Below are 20,816 nucleotides of genomic sequence, written 5' to 3' on the forward strand. Positions count from 1 at the left end.
AACCTACACGCGCTTTATTAGATAGCGCGATATTTAGAGCAGATTGCCACTTTGGTCAGATTGATACAAAGCCCACTCCCGCACCCGATGTCTCTAGACTTTCCTTAACTGCAGGTTCACAACTAGTGCAGTTGTATTCTGTTAAATATGCTATGCACGACCACGGAAGTAGTGATAATCAGTTCTCTCCGTGAGCATTTAAATTAAGAGCCGCGTGGAAAATTGTTATAGCAAATGTATCAATCATGAGATGTGCCTGACAGTGTAATCAATAATAGAGATTATCTACCCAGGCTAGCATTTAAAACAAAAAGGCACCGCCATCAACTCTAAGGACAAACGATGATATTTATTTCACGAACGGACCAAATAGCGAATTGCACGGCAAAAAGTTCAGCCTCGTCGAGGACGTTTATTTCTCCGGTACAGGGAATCGAACCCTGGGCTGCTCGGTGAGAGCGAGCGATGTTAGCCACTACACCATACCGGATATTCTTGTGCGTTGATTAGGAATGTCTTATTCATTAATCTAGAGTTTCTCACTCAACGGTGGCCAGGTGCAAGACCCTCCATCCTAGCCCAGTCAATCAAGGCCCGGCATCATGACCCTGTTGCTTGTTCACAATTGTTTTAGTTTACACTGTGGTGGGATGTCTGCAAGTTTCCCGCTTCACTAGGCATTTCTGCACTCGCAGTCCAGCATGTGGTAGTAGTTCAACTTTCCGGCCACTCCCCCTACCTAGCTCTAACCCCGCGGCGGGGCACGGCGCGACGCCTCTAGTCGCAGTGTGGTGCAGCAGTTTCCGCAATCATCAGCCTGACATGCAGCTCGTGATGACTCTCTTTTGTCATATGACAACCTCGACTATCAACATCACGGCGCCGATTTTCCATCTCCATCTCTGGGTTTCCACTCCTTGCACGAAAAATACCTTGCTCTCGACCACCAGGAAATAAAGCTTATATTTCCTGCTTGACACGCACGTCTTATCTGCCCCGCAGCGCGAATTTGTCTGCCACGGACGTCTCATCAGCTACATTGACAGTGACTCTCGTGAGAAATCGCATACACGGCGTTGGCCGCGACTCATCATGGCCACGCCTCTCCAGTTTGCGACGTTTACGTCGGAGATTGAGCTACCCTTTTATTCGGCTCTTTTTGCCTCCAAGCTCGACTATGACAAGCTGGATGACTCTGCGAGAAACGTGCTCGGTTTGTATGAGTCGAGAGTTGAGGAACCACAGGCTAGTTGCAAGATGCAGATTCTTGGTAATGCCCTGACCAACCAAAAGTGAGTCCTCATATTTGTAGACCCGAATGGCTCCCAGAAAGCTGACCAGTTTGAGACAGCGCACCTCTAGGCACAGCCAGAGGAGAAGGCATTATCAAGAATGTCAATACCCTGGAGCAGTTCAAGACGACGGACAAAACCGAGATGATTAAAAAAGCTGGGAGACAGGCACGTTGATACGGGCGCTACTGTTTACCTGTCGACCGCATCACTGACCAAAATAGATCTGGGACGCAATTAATGACGGTACCATCTACTCTGTGCCATCGCTTCTCTCATCTTTTGTCATCCTCTCATACGCGGATCTCAAGAAATATAAGTTTACGTATTGGTTCGCATTTCCAGCCTTACACTCAGACCCCCAATGGAAGCGGACCGGACCCGTTGAACGCTTCACCACCGATGAAAGCACAGAACTGGTCGACAGGGTTGGGACGTGGCGATATAGCGTTGACAGTCGTCAACATGGGTTTTTTCTCGCGAAAAAGGTTCGTGGCCAGGAGATGCAAACCGAAGATATCGAAGGCTCGAACAGCATAGGCTTTAGATGGGAAGTCAGCACATTGGGCAGCTTCGAGGAGGGCTTCTTCAACGACATCCCCGAAGAGGATCGCTACGTCGCTTTCGCCGACCCATCCACCTACGCTGAAGGACCTGGCTGGCCACTCAGAAATCTCCTGGTTCTCATCCGACAGCGCTTCCGGGCGTCCAGGGCCAAGATTCTGTGCTACAGAGACACCTGGGCCCGAAGACACGAAGCCAGGAGTGTCGTGCTCCCCATCGAAATGGACCCCGTGGAAACGACGGAGATGGGAGAAATGCCCAAGGTCACAGGGTGGGAGAGGTCGCGAAACGGAAAACTTCAAGCCCAGCAAGCCAACCTCGCAGATTACATGGACCCGACGAGACTGGCCGATTCATCCGTCGACTTGAACCTGAAGCTGATGAAGTGGCGTCTCGCACCCGACCTTGACTTGGACCTTATCAAGAACACAAAGTGTCTCCTGCTGGGAGCCGGAACACTGGGAGGCTACGTCTCAAGAAACTTGCTAGGCTGGGGTGTGAGGAAGGTGACATTCGTCGACTACGGCAGGGTCTCGTACTCAAATCCCGTACGACAACCACTATTCGAGTTCAGCGACTGCACAAACGGCGGGCAGCCAAAGGCAGCGGCCGCAGCGGCCATGCTTAAAACGCATCTACCCCGGTGTTGAAAGCGAAGGACATGCTCTCTCTGTGCCAATGCTTGGCCATGCATTCACAGACGAGGAGAAGACGAGGACCGACTTGGAAAGGCTCGAGGGCTTGATTGAGGACCACGACGTCATTTTTCTGTTGATGGATACCCGTGAGTCGCGTTGGCTACCGACGGTGATAGGAAAGGCCCGAGAAAAGATTGTCATGAATGCCGCTCTTGGATTCGACTCTTATGTCGTCATGCGCCATGGAGCCGAGACGAGGGAGAAGGGACAGACATCTCTCGGCTGTTACTTTTGCAACGATGTCGTGGCCCCAGCCGATGTAAGTCTATTAAGGCTATTTATCACCAGACCACCCGCCCCTCCCTCCCTTGCTCCTCACTTTCACTGGGCAAGATTATCAGATACTTACGACATGACAGTCAATGAAGGACCAGACCCTCGACCAGCAATGTACGGTAACCCGGCCCGGCGTCGCAGCCATCGCATCTGCCCTCCTGGTTGAGCTGCTCACTAGTCTCCTCCAACACCCGCTCCGAAACCAAGCGCCAGCACCCCAACATACACCAGGAAGTATTCCCGACCGCGACCCTCCCAGCCATCCTCTAGGTCTGGTCCCCCACCAAATTCGCGGCTACGTATCTACGTTCCAAAACATTAACATTCGGGGTCAATCGTACGACTGCTGCAGCGCCTGTAGCCCCAAGGTGTTGGATGCATATCGCACAGAGGGATGGGGTTTCGTCAAGAGGGCATTGCAGGAGAAGGACTACGTTGCTGAGCTGTCCGGGTTGGCGGAGGTCCAGAGGCGCGCAGAGGAGATGGCGGCGAATGTGGACTGGGAAGAAGATGACGATCTTGTAGAGGACGGGGAGGGGGAGTTACTTTGATCGTGACCAAGTTGGGGTCATTTTAACTTGGTGCTTTGAAAAGGGGCGCGGGGGGGTTTTGGAGTTGGGCGTTTTGGTCAGTTGGCGGTTTTGGTAATAGGAATGAACTTGAACTTGCTTGTGTGAGGTATCCTGGAATAGACAAAGTTTTCAAAGACACTTGATGTTCTTGCATCCTTCCGCGCCTGGTCTGTAAAGGAAACATGCCCACATGGCAGTTTCATGTACATGTTAACAGCCGCATATATAACGCGCAAGTGAAGGGTTGTGTCTTGTGTTGTTGGGTGATGAATGACGGAAAGATTGTGAACCTGTCCATTCATTGGCAGTCGGGGGTCAAGGTTCAATGCTACAGGCACAAAACACGACATGGCCCAATCTCGAACAAGTTGTGCCTGATTCAGGGCAGCGGATAACATGAGGCGCTGTTAAAAAAAAGGATTGGTTTTTATTTTATTTTATTTTTATTTTTATTTTTATTTTTTAAACTTATTTTTCTTGGGTGGCAAACCCAGGCAGGCAGGACTTTGCATTGCATCATCGCCGATGACTCCGGCTCAACCTGGTCTTTGGCAGTCTTGGCCCTCAGCTGCTGGGCTCCAAGTGGACCGCAACCAGAAATGTCTGGGCACATAAACAGCTAGTATCGTTGGGAAGCTCGGCGCATGGCCGAGGGCCCAGCCGGTGGGAGCGCATAAGCATAGTGGTGGGCAAGAAATACCACGCTACAACTGGCAGGCGTGCAGACCGTTTTGATGCAACCTGGAACGGCTGGGTGCCCGGCGAGCGCTTACGGAGCCCTCGGAGCACGTTGGGTGTTGGTGTACGGATGGCTGGGGGTTTCTCGACCCTTCTAAGCCGGGGACGCATCTTGTTTTTTTTTTTTTTTTTCGGGTCTCATCATGGGATGGGCTGTCAATTGACATGCCAGTCGCAGCTGGATTGCATCCTCATGTGCCGTGACACCATGGCAAACACGCGCACAGCATATGTCATCATGATGATGAGAACCACCCGCTGCCAGGGTAGAGCTTCCTGCCCCTGTCCCCATTTGTGGCTTGTCTGCTTGGCACCGGGCTCATCTGTGGCTCTGCAGCGCTAATCGTAGCGACAACTGCTGCACTTGCCCCGTCTGTGGCGGTGCCGGCAATTGATCCCTGCGGTTGCTTGTTAAACTTCAAAGAGGGACCGTGCCATGACGTATTGCAGATTGGGCCTAGGAGTGCCAAAGCATTTAGACTCTGGTCACTTGTCTGTTTTTTTTTTTGATTGCTCGGGGCTCTGGAGGTTCGTGCCGCATCTGGGAAGGCTGTGGCTCGAGGCGGGGTCGATTGAGCGAACGTTGAAGTTGTTGCTGAGAACGAGACAGCAGCGCCGCTAGACTAGAGCGGTGAGGAGCTTTCTCGTCGCTCGACCACAGCATGGAAATTTGTGTTCCGAAGGGACGCTCGCAAACTTGCCTTGCTTATCCTAGCTTCATTTCCTTTCTGGACCGAGTCGATGACGCAGGAGAGGGCTTGTGGGAAGGGCAGCCGGGCTGGTTGGTGGCGATGCAGTACGACATCGTCGATTGGGCAGGGCCGAAGAGTACATGGAGACCTTGTCGACTTGGGTGCTTTAGTAGCTGTTATAACTGGGTACCGGATGGCCAGGGAGCAATAACAAACAAGTCGGGGGGATGGGAACCCATGGTTCGAGACACACATGTTGTCTTAGTATCGCTACGGCATCGGCGGTCCCGCCGCGCGACCCGAACCTGGGTTTGCTCTCGGCGTGGTAATACTAAGGAGCCATTGGCAAAAGGTAAAAAATACTTGGCATGGGAAAGATTGCTTCTGCCGTTGGAAAAACAGAATAAGTAAGCTGCTCACCCGGCCCCTTCCAGCCCAGCCCACTTTCCTTCCTGTCGTCTGGCTTTCTTCAAAACATCCTTCGTCAACGTCACCTCTCCGCTCCAAACAAAACAGCAGACCCCTACAACACTCGAATCAGCCAGAGCTTCCCAAGCTGTTAGCTTCAAACCGACAATATGCCTGTCACCGCTAGGTACGCTTTGTATTGATGTGCTTCAGAGCAAGATGCTTCTCAACGACAATGTTTCTGCTGCTGGTGAATGGATGGACCTGGCCGAGTGCGGCTCAGAGCTGGGTTTCCCCAAGAGACCTTGTTCGCGCCACTCACGGGGTCATGATTGGCACAGCAAGCAGACACCAGCGAGAGAAATCGGGACATGATGAGATGTGAGACTGACCTTTCACGCCAGCGACATTTGCAAGTTCATCTTGGCCGTTATCCTGCCTCCTCTGGGTGTGTTCCTCGAGGTTGGCTGCACGACCCATTTTTGGATTAACCTCGTGCTCACGATTTTGGGTACGTGATAAGCCTCTGGGCAACATGGCAGCATCGCCTTGGTGCAGACCGCCGTCCGGAGCAGTTGCTGCCTCCCCTACCGATGACTTTTGCTAACAAATTGACCCTTTTGTTTCTCCCAGGTTACTTCCCTGGTCTTATTCACGCCATCTGGGTGATTGTCACGCGCTAAACAGCGGCGGCGCTGGCGAATTACGTCCATGCCCCCCCCGAAGATGCTGGGCCTTGCCAGCCCCGCCTCTCCGTGTTTGCATGATGCGAACCTAAGATCTCAAGGCTTTGAACCAACCCGTTGCAATCCTTTTTCTCTTCCAATCTCATGTTCAGCTGGCTGTTTCGGGCGAGTCTCTACGGGTAGCTAATGACTTGTACGGTTTCATTATCCCCTTGCTTCTGTTTTTTTTCCTTTGTGGCCTGGAAGGGGCGGTGTTTGCACGGTAGGAGGATGCATGGCCAAGAACTTGACGCTACCTTTGGAGGTAATACTCCAGGGCAGCTATTTGATACCCATTAATCATAGTTCGTTAATTTGTGCTGTGTACCCATCCTCATCCCTTGTGTCTTGCGACTGCAACATACGCCGCGTGTGAATTTTTTGCGGCAGTCCTACCCATCTGTCGCCGTATGATTGCACTACATGCAGAGATACAGACGAAAGACAAGCTATTGAATAGGGAAGCGGAGGTTTGCTTGCAGGCTTTCGACTTGGGAAACATGTGTATGCTTCTGTGGCCACCGAGGAACATTATCATATCAGTTCAACTTGCAAAGGAGCCTACTCTTAATTACTCCTTCTTTTCTTCAGTGCTGCTCAACCGTTTGCCAAAGAGCAACGTCCCCGACACCAAGCTGCACAGCAATGAGCCTGCAAACATGCCAACAACAATCGTGACTGGCCATTTCTGCCATTCCCTATCCCAGTCCAGCGGAATGGGAACTGCTCCAAGCCATGCCCCAACTCCAGCGCCAACCAATCCACCAATTGTTTCGTCCAGAGGAGCAGAGGCACCGGCCACTGCGATAAGGGTTTCGCCCTTTACACCTCTTGAGTAGAATATAGGGAAGAGAGCGAGCAACGAGAAGTGTGCAGAGCAGAGAAGCGTGTGTTCGACATGATCGAGAAAAGGAGCGCCAAATAAGACGAAGAGAACGTATACAGCCGGTGTGGAGATTGCGCTTAGGAGTAAAGCGAGAATAGCAGTCTAGTTGATGGCAACGCATTTTGAATTAGCGACAAGAGCATACTTTGCAACCATGCCCATGCTTTGAGAGAGAAAAAAAAAACCATACCGAGATGGTGTTGGGTCCATTTGTGTCAACCCGCTTCTTCTCTCCTGGGCGAGGCTTTCTCGCCACCTTGGCGGATTGAGAGCCGGCGACAGGGAGACAAATAATCGCATATAAAATCTGAATCAACACGACAGCAGGGAGTGCAAGCTGGAGAGTCGGCACGGGGTCCGCGACGAGAGAACTGAAACGTAGGGCGAGGAGTCCCAGTATGAGACTTGGGCGAAGAAGGGCGGTGCTTTTGGATAGAGGCGTATCGATCACGGCGACGGGAGAAATAACGTCGGAAGTTTTTGTGTCGGCCACCTGGGTTGATGATCCTGCGATTAATGTCGACGACATGGTTTGTATTTGGTTAGTGGTGCTGTCGGCGCAGGTCGCTGTGAGGGATGAGACCGGAGCTTTCGTGCAACAGGTTCGGCACTCAACTTGGAAAGGTGATCACGTGACAGGGACCGAAGGGAAGGAAGAAAAGGAAGAAAATAACGAGATTCCAGTTTTTCCACTTTATGTGCGCAGAAATCTCGAAAAGTTAAGGTTTAGGCCTTTTTTCCTTGAAATGGAAAATAGGAGCAAGAAAGACAAAGTAGTTGCATTGCTTTCCCCTCTGATCTACTCACCCCTGTTGCAGAATATAGCTTCATTCCCAGCAATGAAAGAAGACTCCCCAAGTCATCAACTGTTGCAAGGCAACTTAATGAGCCTGTTAAAAATATTTCTTGTGAAATCTCGAAATCCTTTCGTGATTCTATTATTCCATCATAGACAGTAAGCGCACCTGTGCGTACATACCTACCTTGGTATCTAGGCAACTTCTAGCATCTTCAATCAACCCCTCTTCCTGCATACTTCTTGCTGCGTATAGTGCGTATATTCTCTCAAGCTTTATCCTTACTTCTGTTAAAAAGAATAAAGCTGTATCCTTTCTTCTAGTGCTTACATCTTTACTATGAATCTAGTGCTAGACTTGGTATTATTATCTGTACAGGTATCCTTGTGGGGCGCGAGCGCACCGAGCGATTCCCATCACCCCAGCTAAAAAGCTTCAAATTCAGCAGCAGCAACCCAAGGGGTCCGAATCCAACAGCAGCAGCAGCCTGACGGGCCCGAATTCGACTGCTCGTGAGGCTCGAATTCAATAGCTCCAAAGGCCTTGAATTCGGCCGCATTGTGCAGCTTTGCTTACACCTGTGGCAAGTCCTCACGTTGGCATCGGACCTAGTATTTTCTCACTCTTCCACCAGGACGACTGCGACGCTTTCAGCCGAAGAAATGAAACTGTTTGCTGGCCCGAAAGGGAGCCCGGCGGCTCACAGGGGTTGTGCTTACCGTATTTTCAGCTCTGATAGCCGCCGACTTACTACTGCAGCAAACAAGGCTGCCAATCAACAACGGAGGTGAGAAGCGGATTTGGTGCTTCATGGCGGAGCTGTGCAGCTTGCTTGAGGCCTGTAATGAGACATGCGGAACATGAAGAGGCAACTACCCAGGCATGCCTCACCGTTCCGCCTTCGACGACATTGCATCCTCGGGCTCAAGATTGAGGCTGAGCTGGCCGTTTCTTGAAGCTGTGATAGACTTACCCCGGGAAATATCTCTTGGACTACGCTGTATCCCTTGTCCTCATCAACGAGTCTGGACTATGCTTTGAATTTGTTTGGGGTCTTTCGCAGGCCCCGCACTTGGCTCTATGTCAACACTCTTTGTGGAATTCAGGCCAGTTCTTTGGAGATCGAACAGTAGGCTACAAGAAGAACACCGAACACAAGACAGGGAGAGAAAAGTAAGCGATGATATCGCGACTAATATTTTACTCGGGATGATTTTGTTTGTAGCTGCGGTGTACGCGATACCTGTGATTGGGGGATTTGTAGTAGTATGGAAGATGTTGTCTGAATACGGAATATGTATGAAGATAGCATGAAGTGGGCTTTTTTAATGAGACTCACCAAGTCACTAACTGTTCCAAGGCAACTAGAGGAGTCTGGTTAAACATATTTCTTGTGAAATCGTAAAATTCTTTCGTGGTTCTATTACTCCCATGACTAGGTCCGATGCCAAGGTGAGCAAAGCTGCTGCTGTTGATCAATTCGAGCCTTTTGAATTATGCCCTAGGTCCCAAGATCGTAGCCCTCGTGTAACCGTGTGACAACCAGAGCGTCGGCCTAGATATGCGCATTCTTAGGCCACGGCCACCAACCACGTAGCGGCATATCATCGTAAATGGCGTTAAAATTCTGCCCAGGAACACTTCGATCGTATACATAAGCCTTCTTATCGTCCCCAGTCAAGGCAGTCATCAAGACAATATTATTAACCAAGATATCTTGGATCCGGAATTCAGAAAGATTTTTGACTCCGCGGGGGTAAATAAAGAGTCTCCCCTTCCATTAGGGATCCTTGGCCAAGTCAATAAGATGAAATCTGCGCATGTGAGTGAAGCCCCATGCTTGAAGACGATGGTGAACTACTATTATATCGTCGTAGAAACAAGAGCCAGTAGGATCTATATTATCCTGCGACCAATATAGGCCTTGCTTCATGGTTGCGGACACGTCTTTAAAGCGAATGTTCATATATGCTACCCAGGGTGCATTATTGTGAGCCTTTTCATCGTAGTTGTATGAGGAAATAGCTGTCGGTGGGGGAAAGTTGATATCTTTTTGCAGTTTGACATCGGCACACCGCCATTAAACTCGGAGTCTTGATGGGCGTGGTATTTTCCGCTAATGTTATTAGAATCGGTGCAAGGGGGAGGAGGTGGAGGAGGAGGAGAAGGGCAAGGTGAATCTTCCAGCGATAACCTCATGTCAGCTAGCGAGACTTGTTGCTCTTGGGATTTTTTTTTTCTTTTCGTGTAGTCCCTTTCTGCCAGGTGAGCGATGGCGTGGCTCCTACGGGATCTGATGTGATTTTCGAGGTCTGTAGTTCTTTTGCGATTTTTCTCTCAATATGACTGATCTAGTTGCTTAATCGGCCACAATTCTGCCTGACGTAATGGTTGCTGAGCGGTAGTTGAAATGAATTGTGGCATGGAATTTTTTTTTTTGGATTTTTTTTAAAGAAAAAAAAAAGAAGAGAAAGGAGACCCAGTAATATTTTATACTTGGCCTGGGAATTTTTTTAAACTTAAGCTTGACAGTGGAAGCTTAATCTAGGTTTTACATGCGGCGGGCTTGCATCAGCCGCCCGCGAAAAGGGATTATTATCTTGTAGCTAAACTTTCTCTGTGCCTAGTTCACCTCGCGTTTTGGATCTCTAGACCTAAAGTCTTGTCTGAATAGATTGGATGGGCCGTCTGTAGCAGAGTTTGCATGGTGTGTCTCGTTCAGATTCAAACTCGGTGGGTTGAACTTCCCCCATCACTAGAGCAGATGGTGATTTCCCATAAACTGTGTAAACAGAATGGAGGCTCGCTTATTCTCTTGGGTGGCCATGTCTAAACGAATAAAGCGGTATTTCTTTCTTAATTGCAAAATACTTGTTGCGTCTGGAAGACGAGCGCTGAGCGAAGTTCACTTGATGGCAGAGGTGATTGACACTCCAAGACACAGATGGCATTAAGATTATCAAGGAGGAAAGACAAATCAATGTTCGTTGCAATTGAGGAAGCAGATATGAGCATAGGGTAGGTTATTCGGTTAAACCACGGAGACTCAATTGTGTAGTTATGGGACCCGCAATAATTGTCCAGCAATCTGAAGATAGCTTTAACCTGCTCAAGGTGCCGACGACTTCAACCTGCAGACCAGGGTTTTCACCTTGAAAATGTTCTTGTAAGTGGAATGCGACCCTTTGTTGGCTCAATGATCGATCCACTTACACTTTTAAGTGCCATCAACTCCTAGAATTAATCAACCATGAGGGTGAATTTGGCCCGTCATGGTCGCCGGTTGCTAGTTTACCGGGCGACGTCCGCTCCAGCCTGTCTTCCCTACGTTCCTCCGGCCCGACGACGATCGATTTCGCGACCTGTGGTACAGAGGACTTTTGCAAGGACGTTTCTCAATGCGCTGTTCCAGAAACCTCCGCGAGAAATTCGACAACCCGCATATGAGCCAGGATGGATGCAAGTCATGATTTGGAGAAGTCGCATGCTCGATAATCTGCGACCGCCGCCAAGGAAAGAATTGATAGATGCGTTGAGGAAGCTTATGCAATCCAAGTTGAAGAGGAAGATACCGCTGAATAGCACACAGGCCTTGCAATGTCGCCGATTGCTTGAATACCTTACGACTAGCGACGGAGATGACCAACACTCCAAGTCGCTGTCCTCGGCTGATTTGTCCATGATACGACAAGTCCTTCTCGATATCGAACCGCAAGAAAGAGGTGAAAATCATTTGGAATTCGCGAAATCATTATACGCAGTCTGGTCCTCGGGAAATTACACTGGCAAGGCTCGACCTCCCCAGCTGCAATGGAGCTATTTCATCAAGATGCTATGCGAGTACGGTGGCTCGGAGGAAGCACTGCTAATGTTGAAATCAAAGTGGGCGGATCCTTCCTACCATGCCTACTTGGTCAAGGAGGATCGACTGCTGGCATCCGTGGCTCATGGACTCGCGAGAGAGGGCAAAGAAGCAGAGCTTGTCGAGCTAGTCAACTATGCCATGGCACATGGTGTCCCTTATGATGCTACCATCCAAGCGGTCATGGTTCGATATTTTGCCAACAACGACAAGGTTACCGAAACCCAGTATTGGTTTAGCCAGTCAATAAATCAAAAGTACTCTCAGGCTCAGGTTTATAGAGACATAGCATCGTTCGCGAGAAGAAACGACCTCCAGGATTGGGCAGGGCCTCTTATTCTTGAACTAGGGCAGTCGCAACCGAATCGAAAACACTGGGATGCTATACTGCAGTCCATCTTGCTACTTGGGAGGAGCTTGGCGGAAGTAGAAGCCATGATGGGACATATGGTCGACCGCAACGGGGCGCTTGCTCCCACGATCAGCACCATCAATGGTCTCTTGACTGTTGCAATCGAGACTCAAGATTCGGAATTGGGTGAAGGCATACTTGCACTTTGTGCCAAGAGGGGTCTTGCGCCGAATGGAGAGACATATCTTCGTCTGTTGCGGCTAAGGCTAGAGGCTGTCGACCTCAAGGGCGCACAACGCGCTTTTGAACAAGTCAAACATTTCGAACCATGGAATAACGAAAATGGATCTGATCTCTTTGATGATTTTCGTCGATCCTCAAATAAATATTTGACTCTGCTATCACGGCAAACACCTCCCGACTTCAAGACTATTCTTGCGCTTCTAGACGCTCTCGAGGAGGAACAGATGCTGCTAGACCCGGAAACCGTAGCAGCTCTTTGTGTCAAGTTTTTGGAGAATGACCAGCACTTTGACGTAATGGATTTGCTGTCTCTCCATTCTTTCCTATATAGCGAGCAGCAACGAGAGGTCGTGCAACGCTCCTTTGTGGCATTTTGTCTCGACAAAGCGACTAGTACATCTCGGGCATGGGGTGCATACCAACTTCTTCAACAATTTTTCCAAGATACGAGCTATGAGCTGAGGATGAAGCTGATATCATCGTTCTTTGACCGCAAACGGCCGGATATGGCCTCCCATGTGTTTGGGCACATGCGCCAACACCGAAACAAGACCTATCACCCCACTATGGATACTTATATACTCTATCTGGAGGGAGTCGCACAGAATCCCGATCCCGAGGGATTAGTCATGATACACAACATGCTCAAGATGGATACTACTATCCAACCAAACACAAAGCTGTACACCGGGCTGATGCTGGCTTACGCAGCCTGTGACAAGCCGACAACATCATTGGACTTTTGGAATGAGATTATACAGTCTCGTGAAGGTCCGTCATATGCAAGTTTACAGGCAGTGTTTTGGGCTTTAGAAAAGAAATCCGGTGGAGATAAGCAGGCCCGTGAAATCTGGGAGAGAATCGAGCGGATGGATCTGGAAGTACCTCCCGCCGTGTACAATGCATACGTGGGCGCTGTGGCCGGAAGTGGCAATGAGAAAGAAGTGCGAGGGCTAATTATGAATATGGCATCCTATGTCGGGTCGGAGCCAGATTCAATGACGTGAGTCTTACGAACTGCCATGCACATGAGGATAATGACACCACGGATACTAATTATAGAAACAGACTAGCCATTGCGCACAACGCACTCCCCGGACAAGAACTACAAGCAAACTACCGCGACTGGGTAAAGAAAAAGTACCGAGCCACATGGGCAGAGCTGGACAAAGTTGGCAGACGGCTTAACGAGTATGGCCTCTGTCAAATCAAAATCAAGCGGATCATGAAGACATGATTGTGAATAAAACAAAAGGCATATGTCTTGGATATTTGTAACTATACATGAAACGGAGCTTTAGGCTGTTGTACATATAGTGGGATATGAAGAATAGAGACACGGCGGCCAACGAGGTTGCCCACTTCTCGGCAGATACCAACTTGTTTGAACCCCCTTCCTCCCACTTCCGAAGCTGCATCTGTTTTCATCTGCACTTCATCTCCTCTCAGGGAAGAAGTCGTCCCGAATCATCTCAGGATGATCATGAATCGTGGGATAAATGCCCATGCCCTGAACACGACGAACCATCTTGGCAATCTTGCGCTGATTGACTGGCCGCAAGCTCGTGCCGGCAGAGTGAATGATTTGACCCGACGAGGTGGTGAATTCCTGCACGAGAGAAAAGTTCTGCACCAAAAAGTTAGCAAACCTACGCCAGAACTATGTATACACTTCCTCACGGAGGGCCGAGGCCCTTACCTTGTACATGTCCAACGGCCTAAGGTCCAGTGCATCGACAACATCATTGCTCCTCAACGACCTCTTCCTCCACTTCTGCATCTCCACGGGACTCAAGTCATGCGGCGAATACACGTCGCCCGCATCCCACCTCCTCGGCATCTGCTTCAGGTAATCCGCCGAATTCTTGGAATTCCTCAGCGCCTGGACGGACTCGAGCCTGCTCCGGCTTTGCTTGTCGGTGTAGCGGTTCATCATCTTGGCAGCCGCCTCGCCGGGAAGCATGGCGCGGGCACTGGGGGCGCGCTTGTGGCGGTCGGCGCTGATGGAGAGGAGACTGCTGCTAGACGAGGGCGTTGGCGGCCGGGTCGTTTGGTGGTGAGGCGCAGGGTGAGGCGGCTCCCGGGGGGGAGAGGCGACTGCCGGCGAGGAAGAGAATGCGCGGAAAGCGCTCCAAGGGGAGCATTGAGCGCGCAGAGCGCACACGGGGAGTCGTGGCGGCATGGTTGGCGATGTTGCTGGTTTTGCGAGGTTGGACTGGGGGAAGAGAGCGATGAAGTTGAAAGGTGCGCAGCTAACTCCTGGTTGGTGGGAGTCGAGAAATGCCCCACTTTATTTTCTTGGATTTTCTCCGCGCAAGCAATCCGGGATTTTGGAGTCTGCAACTCGTCGCGACAACCTTACATTAGCGAGGGATCTGCTTTTTTTCTGCGCGGGGCTCGTAGAATTGCCGTCGCGGCACGATTTGAGGATTCAAAAGACGGCCCGCAAGCTGTACACACGAGCAGTCGACTCGACTTGCAGACCCCCAGCCGGCCAAGATGGTGCGCAAGCTCAAGTATCACGAGCAAAAGCTCCTCCGCAAAACCGACTTCATCACCTACAAATCCGACAAGGACCACCGCGACAAGGCCGTCGTCCGTCGATACATGATCCAAAAACCCGAAGATTACCACAAATACAACAGACTCTGTGGCGTACGCTTTCCCCCTTCCTTCTTCCCAGCTGAGCAGCATGCAACGCCAACGCTTGCATGCCTGAATAGCCCATTGCTGACATGACTCACCTTATCAGTCCCTCAGGCAACTAGCCCACCGTCTTTCGCTACTGCCCCCTGAGAGCGCGACTCGCCGCAAGCACGAGGAGCTCCTCCTCAACAAGCTCTACGACATGGGCATTCTGCCCAGCACGTCGAAGCTTTCGGCCGTCGAGAACGGCGTCACCGTCAGCGCCTTTGCGAGGAGACGGCTGCCCGTCGTGATGACGCGGTTGCGCATGGCGGAGACGGTGCAGGCCGCGACCAAGATGATTGAGCAGGGGCACGTGCGCGTGGGTGTCGAGACGGTGACGGACCCGGCGTATTTGGTGACGAGGTCGACCGAGGACTTTGTGACGTGGTCTGTGGGCAGCAAGATTAAGAGGAACATTATGAAGTACAGGGACCAGTTGGATGATTTTGAGCTGCTGTAGAGAGCAGCTGGGCAGGCGTTTTGAGGCGTTGGGGCGGCTTCGAGATTTCACGGGAACAGGCATCATGAGATATGGACGGTGTCGATTGTTGACTTGGTAGACAATTCAGGCTATATGGCTGACGGGTATTGCTGAACTAAGCCGTCGTGAGTGAAGATGGGCATTTCCTTTTCTTCGGTGTGCTTGCTTAGTCTTGGAGCGTAGCATCATCGTCTATTGGTAGGCGAGCTTGCGAAACGGGTCAAACCGCCTCGTGCTCCTAATGATCAATTACTCGGCTCACCCCACGCTAGGGCAAATGGCTTTACAAACGAAACAAGTACTGGCCAAAGAACCGCTGAGGGTATCCGTAAACCACATAGTACATCTTTGTATAATTTCTTGGACTGTTATATACCATATAGTAGTAAACCACGGCACGTGGCTCTACGTCACTGCATCATCCTGTGACATGTTTGCTCATCTTTGTTACGGAAAGATATATCTTGGTGGAAGTTGCACCTCAGCAGCTCGGCTTGTCGGTGGACCCCGGCGGCGGTGTTTTCGGCCCCACGGCCCGGCCTCTCGACTCGTGGCATTGGCTGAAAACTGCCTCGCTCCCCCCCTCTTCTGAGAACGCATGAGCGGAGGGCCGTGTCCCGATTTGGCGATTTGGGGCATGAAGTAAAGGGCGTGCGGGAGTCGGCAAGGGTAAATCAAATGAACCAGGGCGTATTAGCCTTGCGAGGGCCGGGAAGGCAAAAGCTGGCACTTGGTAGCTGATGGGCAAGCTCGCAGGCACATGACTTCAAGCTGCTCCTTCTCCTTGACTCACACCCCTACCACTCTCCCCTCTATTTATTTTCTCAAATTACCAAGATTTCAGTTCCATGTAATTTGGAGTCGTTCTTCTCCCCCCTCTACAACCTCCTTTTTGCTCTAATCACCATGTCCATCCTCACCGATGTCCAGCAGCTCTTCATGTGCCTCATCGAGCCATGGCTCATGATCGGCTTGTCAATCACCTACATACCTAGCACCATCGCCGACCTCATATCTTCGGGCAACTATGGCAAACTCTTCTCGCCATCGGCCTTTGGCGAAGAACTCTTTGGAAACCTCTGGGTGACATTGGGTCCACAGGCAAAGGCTGGTGCCGAACCAGTCGTTGTTCCACTCCTCGAAGGCAAAGTGTCTGGCGGTAGAGTCCATAACCACGTCGTATCCACGCCTGTGCATGGGACGGTTCTCGAGGTTGGTGCTGGTAGTGGTATGTGGGCGGATGTCCTGGCTCGCATTCACAGAAACGCCTCGTCCGAGAATGGTGAAAAAGAAGGGCTGAGAAGTAGAAAGGGCGAGAGTGGAAGAGGCAAAAGCGGCATCACCAAGATTTATGGCATTGAGCCGAACCCCATTTCAGCGGCAACCTTGCGTAAGCGAGTGAAGGATGTCGGCTTGGGGGATGTGTATGAGGTGGTGCCTGTAGGCATCGAGGACGTCACAAACCCAAACTCGTGGGAGGGCAAGATTGAGCCCGGGAGCGTCGATTGTATCGTTGGCATCAGGTGCATGTGCAGTATTCCGGATCCCAAGGAGAACATTGAGCACCTGTACAAGTTGTTGAAGCCGGGCGGTACGTGGTATGTGTTTGAGCATGTCAAGACGACCCGAGGGTTTCCTATCATGCCTCTTTATCAGCGTGAGTGCTTCGATCCTGTGCCTCGTGGGGGAAGATTAGTGACTAATCCGATTGGGTAGAATTTGTTAACTGCGTTTGGATGTTCTTCATGGGGTCATGCCGGATTTGTAGACCTACCGATCAGACGCTGCGTGACGTCGGCATCTGGAACAAGTTTGATCTGGCAACTTCACCAGATGAGCCCCCTTTTGCCGTTCTGCCTCATGTCATTGGAGTCTTGACCAAATAAACAGAAAACCAGAGCCTACCTGGCACACATGAAGTCATGAAAAGGTGCATATTACAGCCAGCGAATCAATGATGAAAAAAGAAGGGGGGGGGGGTATCTTTCGCAAACAAATATTCTCTCAGAACGCCTATAGCTCATCATCATCGTCATCGGAAATAAAAATTGAATCTCGTTTTGACGCGCCCTCCACCTTGAACGTTCTTGGTTTCACATCAAGAACGTTGGCTGGCTGGTGCTTAACTCCCGGTTCGCCTTCGTCCTTAGGCTTAACGTCCTCCTTCAAGGCGATAGTCTTGACATTCTCGTTCTTGATGTCCTCTCTCTTGACGTGTCCCAATGCGACGCCTTCAGTTTTGATGTTCTCATCCTTCATATCGCCCCTTATATCATCATTCTCCATCCTTTTTATATCCTTGGTCTTGCTCTTCGTAGTGTCTTCATCTTTAACCTGCGCCACATGATCACTTTTCACATGGTACTGGACATCCTCATCCTCAACCGCCGCCTCAGCAGCAGCCTCAACCGCTCTTTCCGTTCTCGAATTCTCCGCCTCCTCCAACTGCGCCTCTCTCCTCCTATAAAATGTGTCCAAGCAGTTTCTCCTAGCTTCCTGCGACCAACTCTCGACCACAAGAGCAAATTCCGTAGCATTGATAAATCCGAATTCCTGGGCCATTGAGCAGAATTGCCGCAGACAGACATCCTCTGGCGGTCGATATATGTTATGTAGCATGTCGCGATCGTCTTCGTCCTGGGTATCCGCAAACAGGGCATTCTGTCCCTCCGTATCCCCATCCGTGTATGATCGCATGGCCGCTCGGCGCGAGAGCTGCTCCTCTATCTTTGACGTGCCGATAACTTCAGAGTTGTCGTGAGTGTATTCTACGCCAACAGACGTCAAGATTGCCTGGATGGCGTCGCTCTTGGGCGCGCCCGATATTTTGGACTCAAGGACCTGCTGTTGGTTCTCAGCAGTAAGAAATGCAGCTAGTTGACTCACACCGCCGTCTTCAGCACCCGCATCTTCCTGTTTCAGCGGACCGAACGCTTCTTCGTCCTTGGCTGCCTGCTCCATGTCCACGTCTGCCATATCGACGCCCGCTTTGGCCTCAGCTATGTTGGTGTTATTCACAATGTTTCTCACGAGGCTGGACGTCCCGTGGTACGTGAATATATTGGATAGGCCGAAAATTTCGCCCTTTCTGTCCTCGTCATGCTGCACGCCCTTGAAGTACCGGCGTTCGGATGAGGCGGTGTATCCGATATTAGCCTGTTGTTGCTTGTACACTTGTCGTGCGTAGACGATTTCCTCTACAGTGCCCTGCGAAATGAGGCGGAAAACTTCGACATCACGAGTTTGGCCGATTCGATACGCGCGGTCTTGAGCTTGCAAGTCGTATGATGGGTTCCAGTGAGGATCGACAATGACTACTTTGTTGGCAGATGTGATGTTGAGTCCCACACCCCCTGCCTTGGTTGAGATGAGAAACACAAACTGGGTGGGGTCTGAGTTGAAGGTGTCTACGACGTCTTGTCGCTCCTCGTAGCTGAGTGATCCGTCTAGGTAGCTGACGTTGTAGCTCGTGCTCGTGAATAGGTGCTGCAGGATACGGAGCAACCGGACGCTGTGAGAGAACACAAGCACCTTATCGCCGTTTTGGTGCCAGAACCTCAGCAGCTTCTTCATGACCTTCCACTTGCCGCAGAACTCGGGGTTGACAAGATTTCTGATCTGGTCTCTTTGTTCGTAAAGTGGCTTCCATGTATTTGGAAGGCAGAGCTTCAGCGTCTCCAGCTCCTTTTTATGCTTGCTTTCGATGTCCGTGGTTGACGGCGTGAGCAGCGCGAGGTGGTTCGCTAATTTTTGCAACGTAATCATGCCTGGAAACACGATGGCGGGCCATCGTCTGCCATCCGGGAGACGGGTTTGACAGCACCAGCCTTTCTTTCTGCCGTGTGGACATGGATCTGATATGCTGCGTAGAAGATGGATCTCAGGGCAGCTGAGGAAGTTCTCGTATGCCTCGGCTTGTACGTCCGTGAGGGGGCAGAAGACGACTCTGTCTGTCTTCTTTGGTAACTGATCTGCAATTAGGGTCTTCATGCGCCGTAAGAAGTAGCGAGGTAGGAGATTCTGAACGAGCTTCTTCGCGGTTTGCCGGGCCAAACTAAGTTGGGCTACAGTTGCATCGTGGGACTGTCCAACAGTCAGAGGCTTGCTGATGGTCTGCATCCATTCCGACTTGGCCCCGAAATGCCCTGGGTTTGTCCAGTCAAGAAGTGTCCACAGTTCCTCATACTTGTTTTGAATTGCGGTTCCGGTAAGCCCAATACGACAAAGCGCATTCACTTCGTTCATTGCCTTGGTCGTTTCGGACGACCCATCCTTGAGTCGGTGGCATTCGTCTGCAATGCAAGCATCCCATGGCACCATATTAATAGAACTCCGGTTGTTCTTGTACGTGTCGTAGGTCGTAATCATGATCTCGAGGAGCCCCGATCGTGCTGTTCCCATAATGTCGTCCTTGTTTGTGCCATGATATATGTCAATGTGCCACCATCCCCATCTGTTCAACTCGTTCTTCCAATTGATAATAAGCGACCCAGGACAAATGACGAGGATCCTGGGATACCAGCGACCAGGGCAAAACCGAATCTCCCTCATTCGTTTATCATCCCGCTCGTCGCCAGTCTTGCCGAATGCAGCTGTCAGGAATGCGGCTACCTGGACTGTTTTACCGAGACCCATGTCGTCGCCGAGAATACATCCTTCTTGGAAAACGAACTTGCGATGAAGAAACTTGGCTCCAACCACCTGATAGTCTCGCAAATATTGAGCGATAGGTGCTGGGATGAGCCCAGCGGACTGGGGTAGCTCAATGTCCCTGTACGGCCGAGACGGCTTGATACCACTTCTTACATCAAACTCGGGTCTTTCCTTCAGCTCTCCCATTCTTCCGGATTCATGAAAATCAATGTCGGTATAGTCGGGGGGTAGCATGAGAGCCGCCTCGTGATACTGTTTCTTATTTGCATCAAAGTTTCGACGTCTCTCTTGCAGGTAGTCCGGAATGTCCCCAAGATCAAACTCATCTTTCGCGGCATGTCTATCATTACGCTTTGGATTTTTCTTATTCTTTGCGTTTGACTTGCGCTTCGCCCTTCGCTTCGCTGGCTTCACGGGCACTCCATCTGAGCTGTCGGACCAGTGGACCTTTTCCGAGAGGTCATTGTCTTCAACTCTGCGCTTTCTTGAGCCTCTGGAAGATCCCTCAGCGGTTGAAATTTCATTTTCAGACCCCGTTGGATCATTATCCAATATCTCGATGATCTGGTTTTCATTTTCGACTTTCATTTTGGCGTCGCCATGGTGTTGCGCAGATTGCTAGACGAGCATGTGAATGCGCGTGTGGATACAGAGTAAAACGCGATGCAACAAAGTTGACGCCACCTAGGCAACACGATCACACGTGACTGCTCTTGTCGCTTGCCAATTCGTTACGTCTACGGAAACATTGGCAAAGTGCGAGAACCTTGATTTTAAAATTCATTCGCGCTTCCGAAACTTCTGTGGGAAAATTTTCGTCAGGTCTTTTTCCGTCCGTGGAATCTCCGTTCGTTCTGGATGGCCCAGAGTTCCGATGTCGATGCAACAC

The 20,816-nt window shown here is 50.7% G+C and overlaps 9 protein-coding genes across 9 annotated transcripts; 5 read left to right on the forward strand and 4 right to left on the reverse strand.

Annotated features, from left to right (window-relative positions):
* Window positions 1-385: 385 nt before the first annotated feature.
* ATG7_1 (Autophagy protein 7) lies at window positions 386-2,506 on the forward strand (the record flags this gene model as incomplete). The annotated part of the gene is made up of 2 exons (XM_066118979.1): window positions 386-1,460; window positions 1,517-2,506. Exons 1-2 carry the CDS (start codon window positions 1,437-1,439, stop codon window positions 2,504-2,506), a joined length of 1,014 nt encoding a protein of 337 aa, XP_065976501.1. The 5' UTR covers window positions 386-1,436.
* A 28-nt stretch (window positions 2,507-2,534) lies between these two features.
* ATG7_2 (Autophagy protein 7) lies at window positions 2,535-3,381 on the forward strand (the record flags this gene model as incomplete). Its single annotated transcript, XM_007810715.2, has 2 exons — window positions 2,535-2,813; window positions 2,914-3,381. The coding sequence occupies 2 exons, from the start codon at window positions 2,535-2,537 to the stop codon at window positions 3,379-3,381; spliced, it is 747 nt and encodes a 248-aa protein (XP_007808906.2).
* A 77-nt stretch (window positions 3,382-3,458) lies between these two features.
* J3458_005762 (uncharacterized protein) lies at window positions 3,459-3,800 on the reverse strand (the record flags this gene model as incomplete). The annotated part of the gene is made up of 1 exon (XM_066118980.1): window positions 3,459-3,800. The coding sequence occupies one exon, from the start codon at window positions 3,798-3,800 to the stop codon at window positions 3,459-3,461; it is 342 nt and encodes a 113-aa protein (XP_065976502.1).
* A 2,736-nt stretch (window positions 3,801-6,536) lies between these two features.
* On the reverse strand, window positions 6,537-7,380 carry GPI11_1 (Glycosylphosphatidylinositol (GPI) anchor assembly protein; the record flags this gene model as incomplete). The annotated part of the gene is made up of 2 exons (XM_007810714.2): window positions 6,537-6,953; window positions 7,042-7,380. 2 exons carry the CDS (start codon window positions 7,378-7,380, stop codon window positions 6,537-6,539), a joined length of 756 nt encoding a protein of 251 aa, XP_007808905.2.
* Window positions 7,381-10,898: 3,518 nt separating this feature from the next.
* On the forward strand, window positions 10,899-13,342 carry J3458_005764 (uncharacterized protein; the record flags this gene model as incomplete). Its single annotated transcript, XM_007810713.2, has 2 exons — window positions 10,899-13,108; window positions 13,174-13,342. The coding sequence occupies 2 exons, from the start codon at window positions 10,899-10,901 to the stop codon at window positions 13,340-13,342; spliced, it is 2,379 nt and encodes a 792-aa protein (XP_007808904.2).
* Window positions 13,343-13,540: 198 nt separating this feature from the next.
* J3458_005765 (uncharacterized protein) lies at window positions 13,541-14,312 on the reverse strand (the record flags this gene model as incomplete). Its single annotated transcript, XM_007810712.2, has 2 exons — window positions 13,805-14,312; window positions 13,541-13,732 (listed from the first exon to the last, which is right to left on the reverse strand). The coding sequence occupies exons 1-2, from the start codon at window positions 14,285-14,287 to the stop codon at window positions 13,541-13,543; spliced, it is 675 nt and encodes a 224-aa protein (XP_007808903.2). The 5' UTR covers window positions 14,288-14,312.
* A 292-nt stretch (window positions 14,313-14,604) lies between these two features.
* On the forward strand, window positions 14,605-15,253 carry imp3_1 (U3 small nucleolar ribonucleoprotein imp3; the record flags this gene model as incomplete). The annotated part of the gene is made up of 2 exons (XM_007810711.2): window positions 14,605-14,760; window positions 14,858-15,253. 2 exons carry the CDS (start codon window positions 14,605-14,607, stop codon window positions 15,251-15,253), a joined length of 552 nt encoding a protein of 183 aa, XP_007808902.1.
* A 386-nt stretch (window positions 15,254-15,639) lies between these two features.
* Window positions 15,640-20,527, reverse strand: J3458_005768 (uncharacterized protein). The gene is made up of 2 exons (XM_007810709.2): window positions 17,049-20,527; window positions 15,640-16,946 (listed from the first exon to the last, which is right to left on the reverse strand). The coding sequence occupies exon 1, from the start codon at window positions 20,513-20,515 to the stop codon at window positions 17,288-17,290; it is 3,228 nt and encodes a 1,075-aa protein (XP_007808900.1). The 5' UTR covers window positions 20,516-20,527; the 3' UTR covers window positions 15,640-16,946; window positions 17,049-17,287.
* J3458_005767 (uncharacterized protein) lies at window positions 16,181-17,160 on the forward strand (the record flags this gene model as incomplete). Its single annotated transcript, XM_007810710.2, has 2 exons — window positions 16,181-16,931; window positions 16,991-17,160. The coding sequence occupies 2 exons, from the start codon at window positions 16,181-16,183 to the stop codon at window positions 17,158-17,160; spliced, it is 921 nt and encodes a 306-aa protein (XP_007808901.2).
* Window positions 20,528-20,816: the final 289 nt, after the last annotated feature.

The sequence above is a fragment of the Metarhizium acridum genome (genome assembly GCF_019434415.1).
Source record: "Metarhizium acridum strain ARSEF 324 chromosome Unknown scaffold_31, whole genome shotgun sequence".
NCBI lineage: Eukaryota > Fungi > Ascomycota > Sordariomycetes > Hypocreales > Clavicipitaceae > Metarhizium > Metarhizium acridum.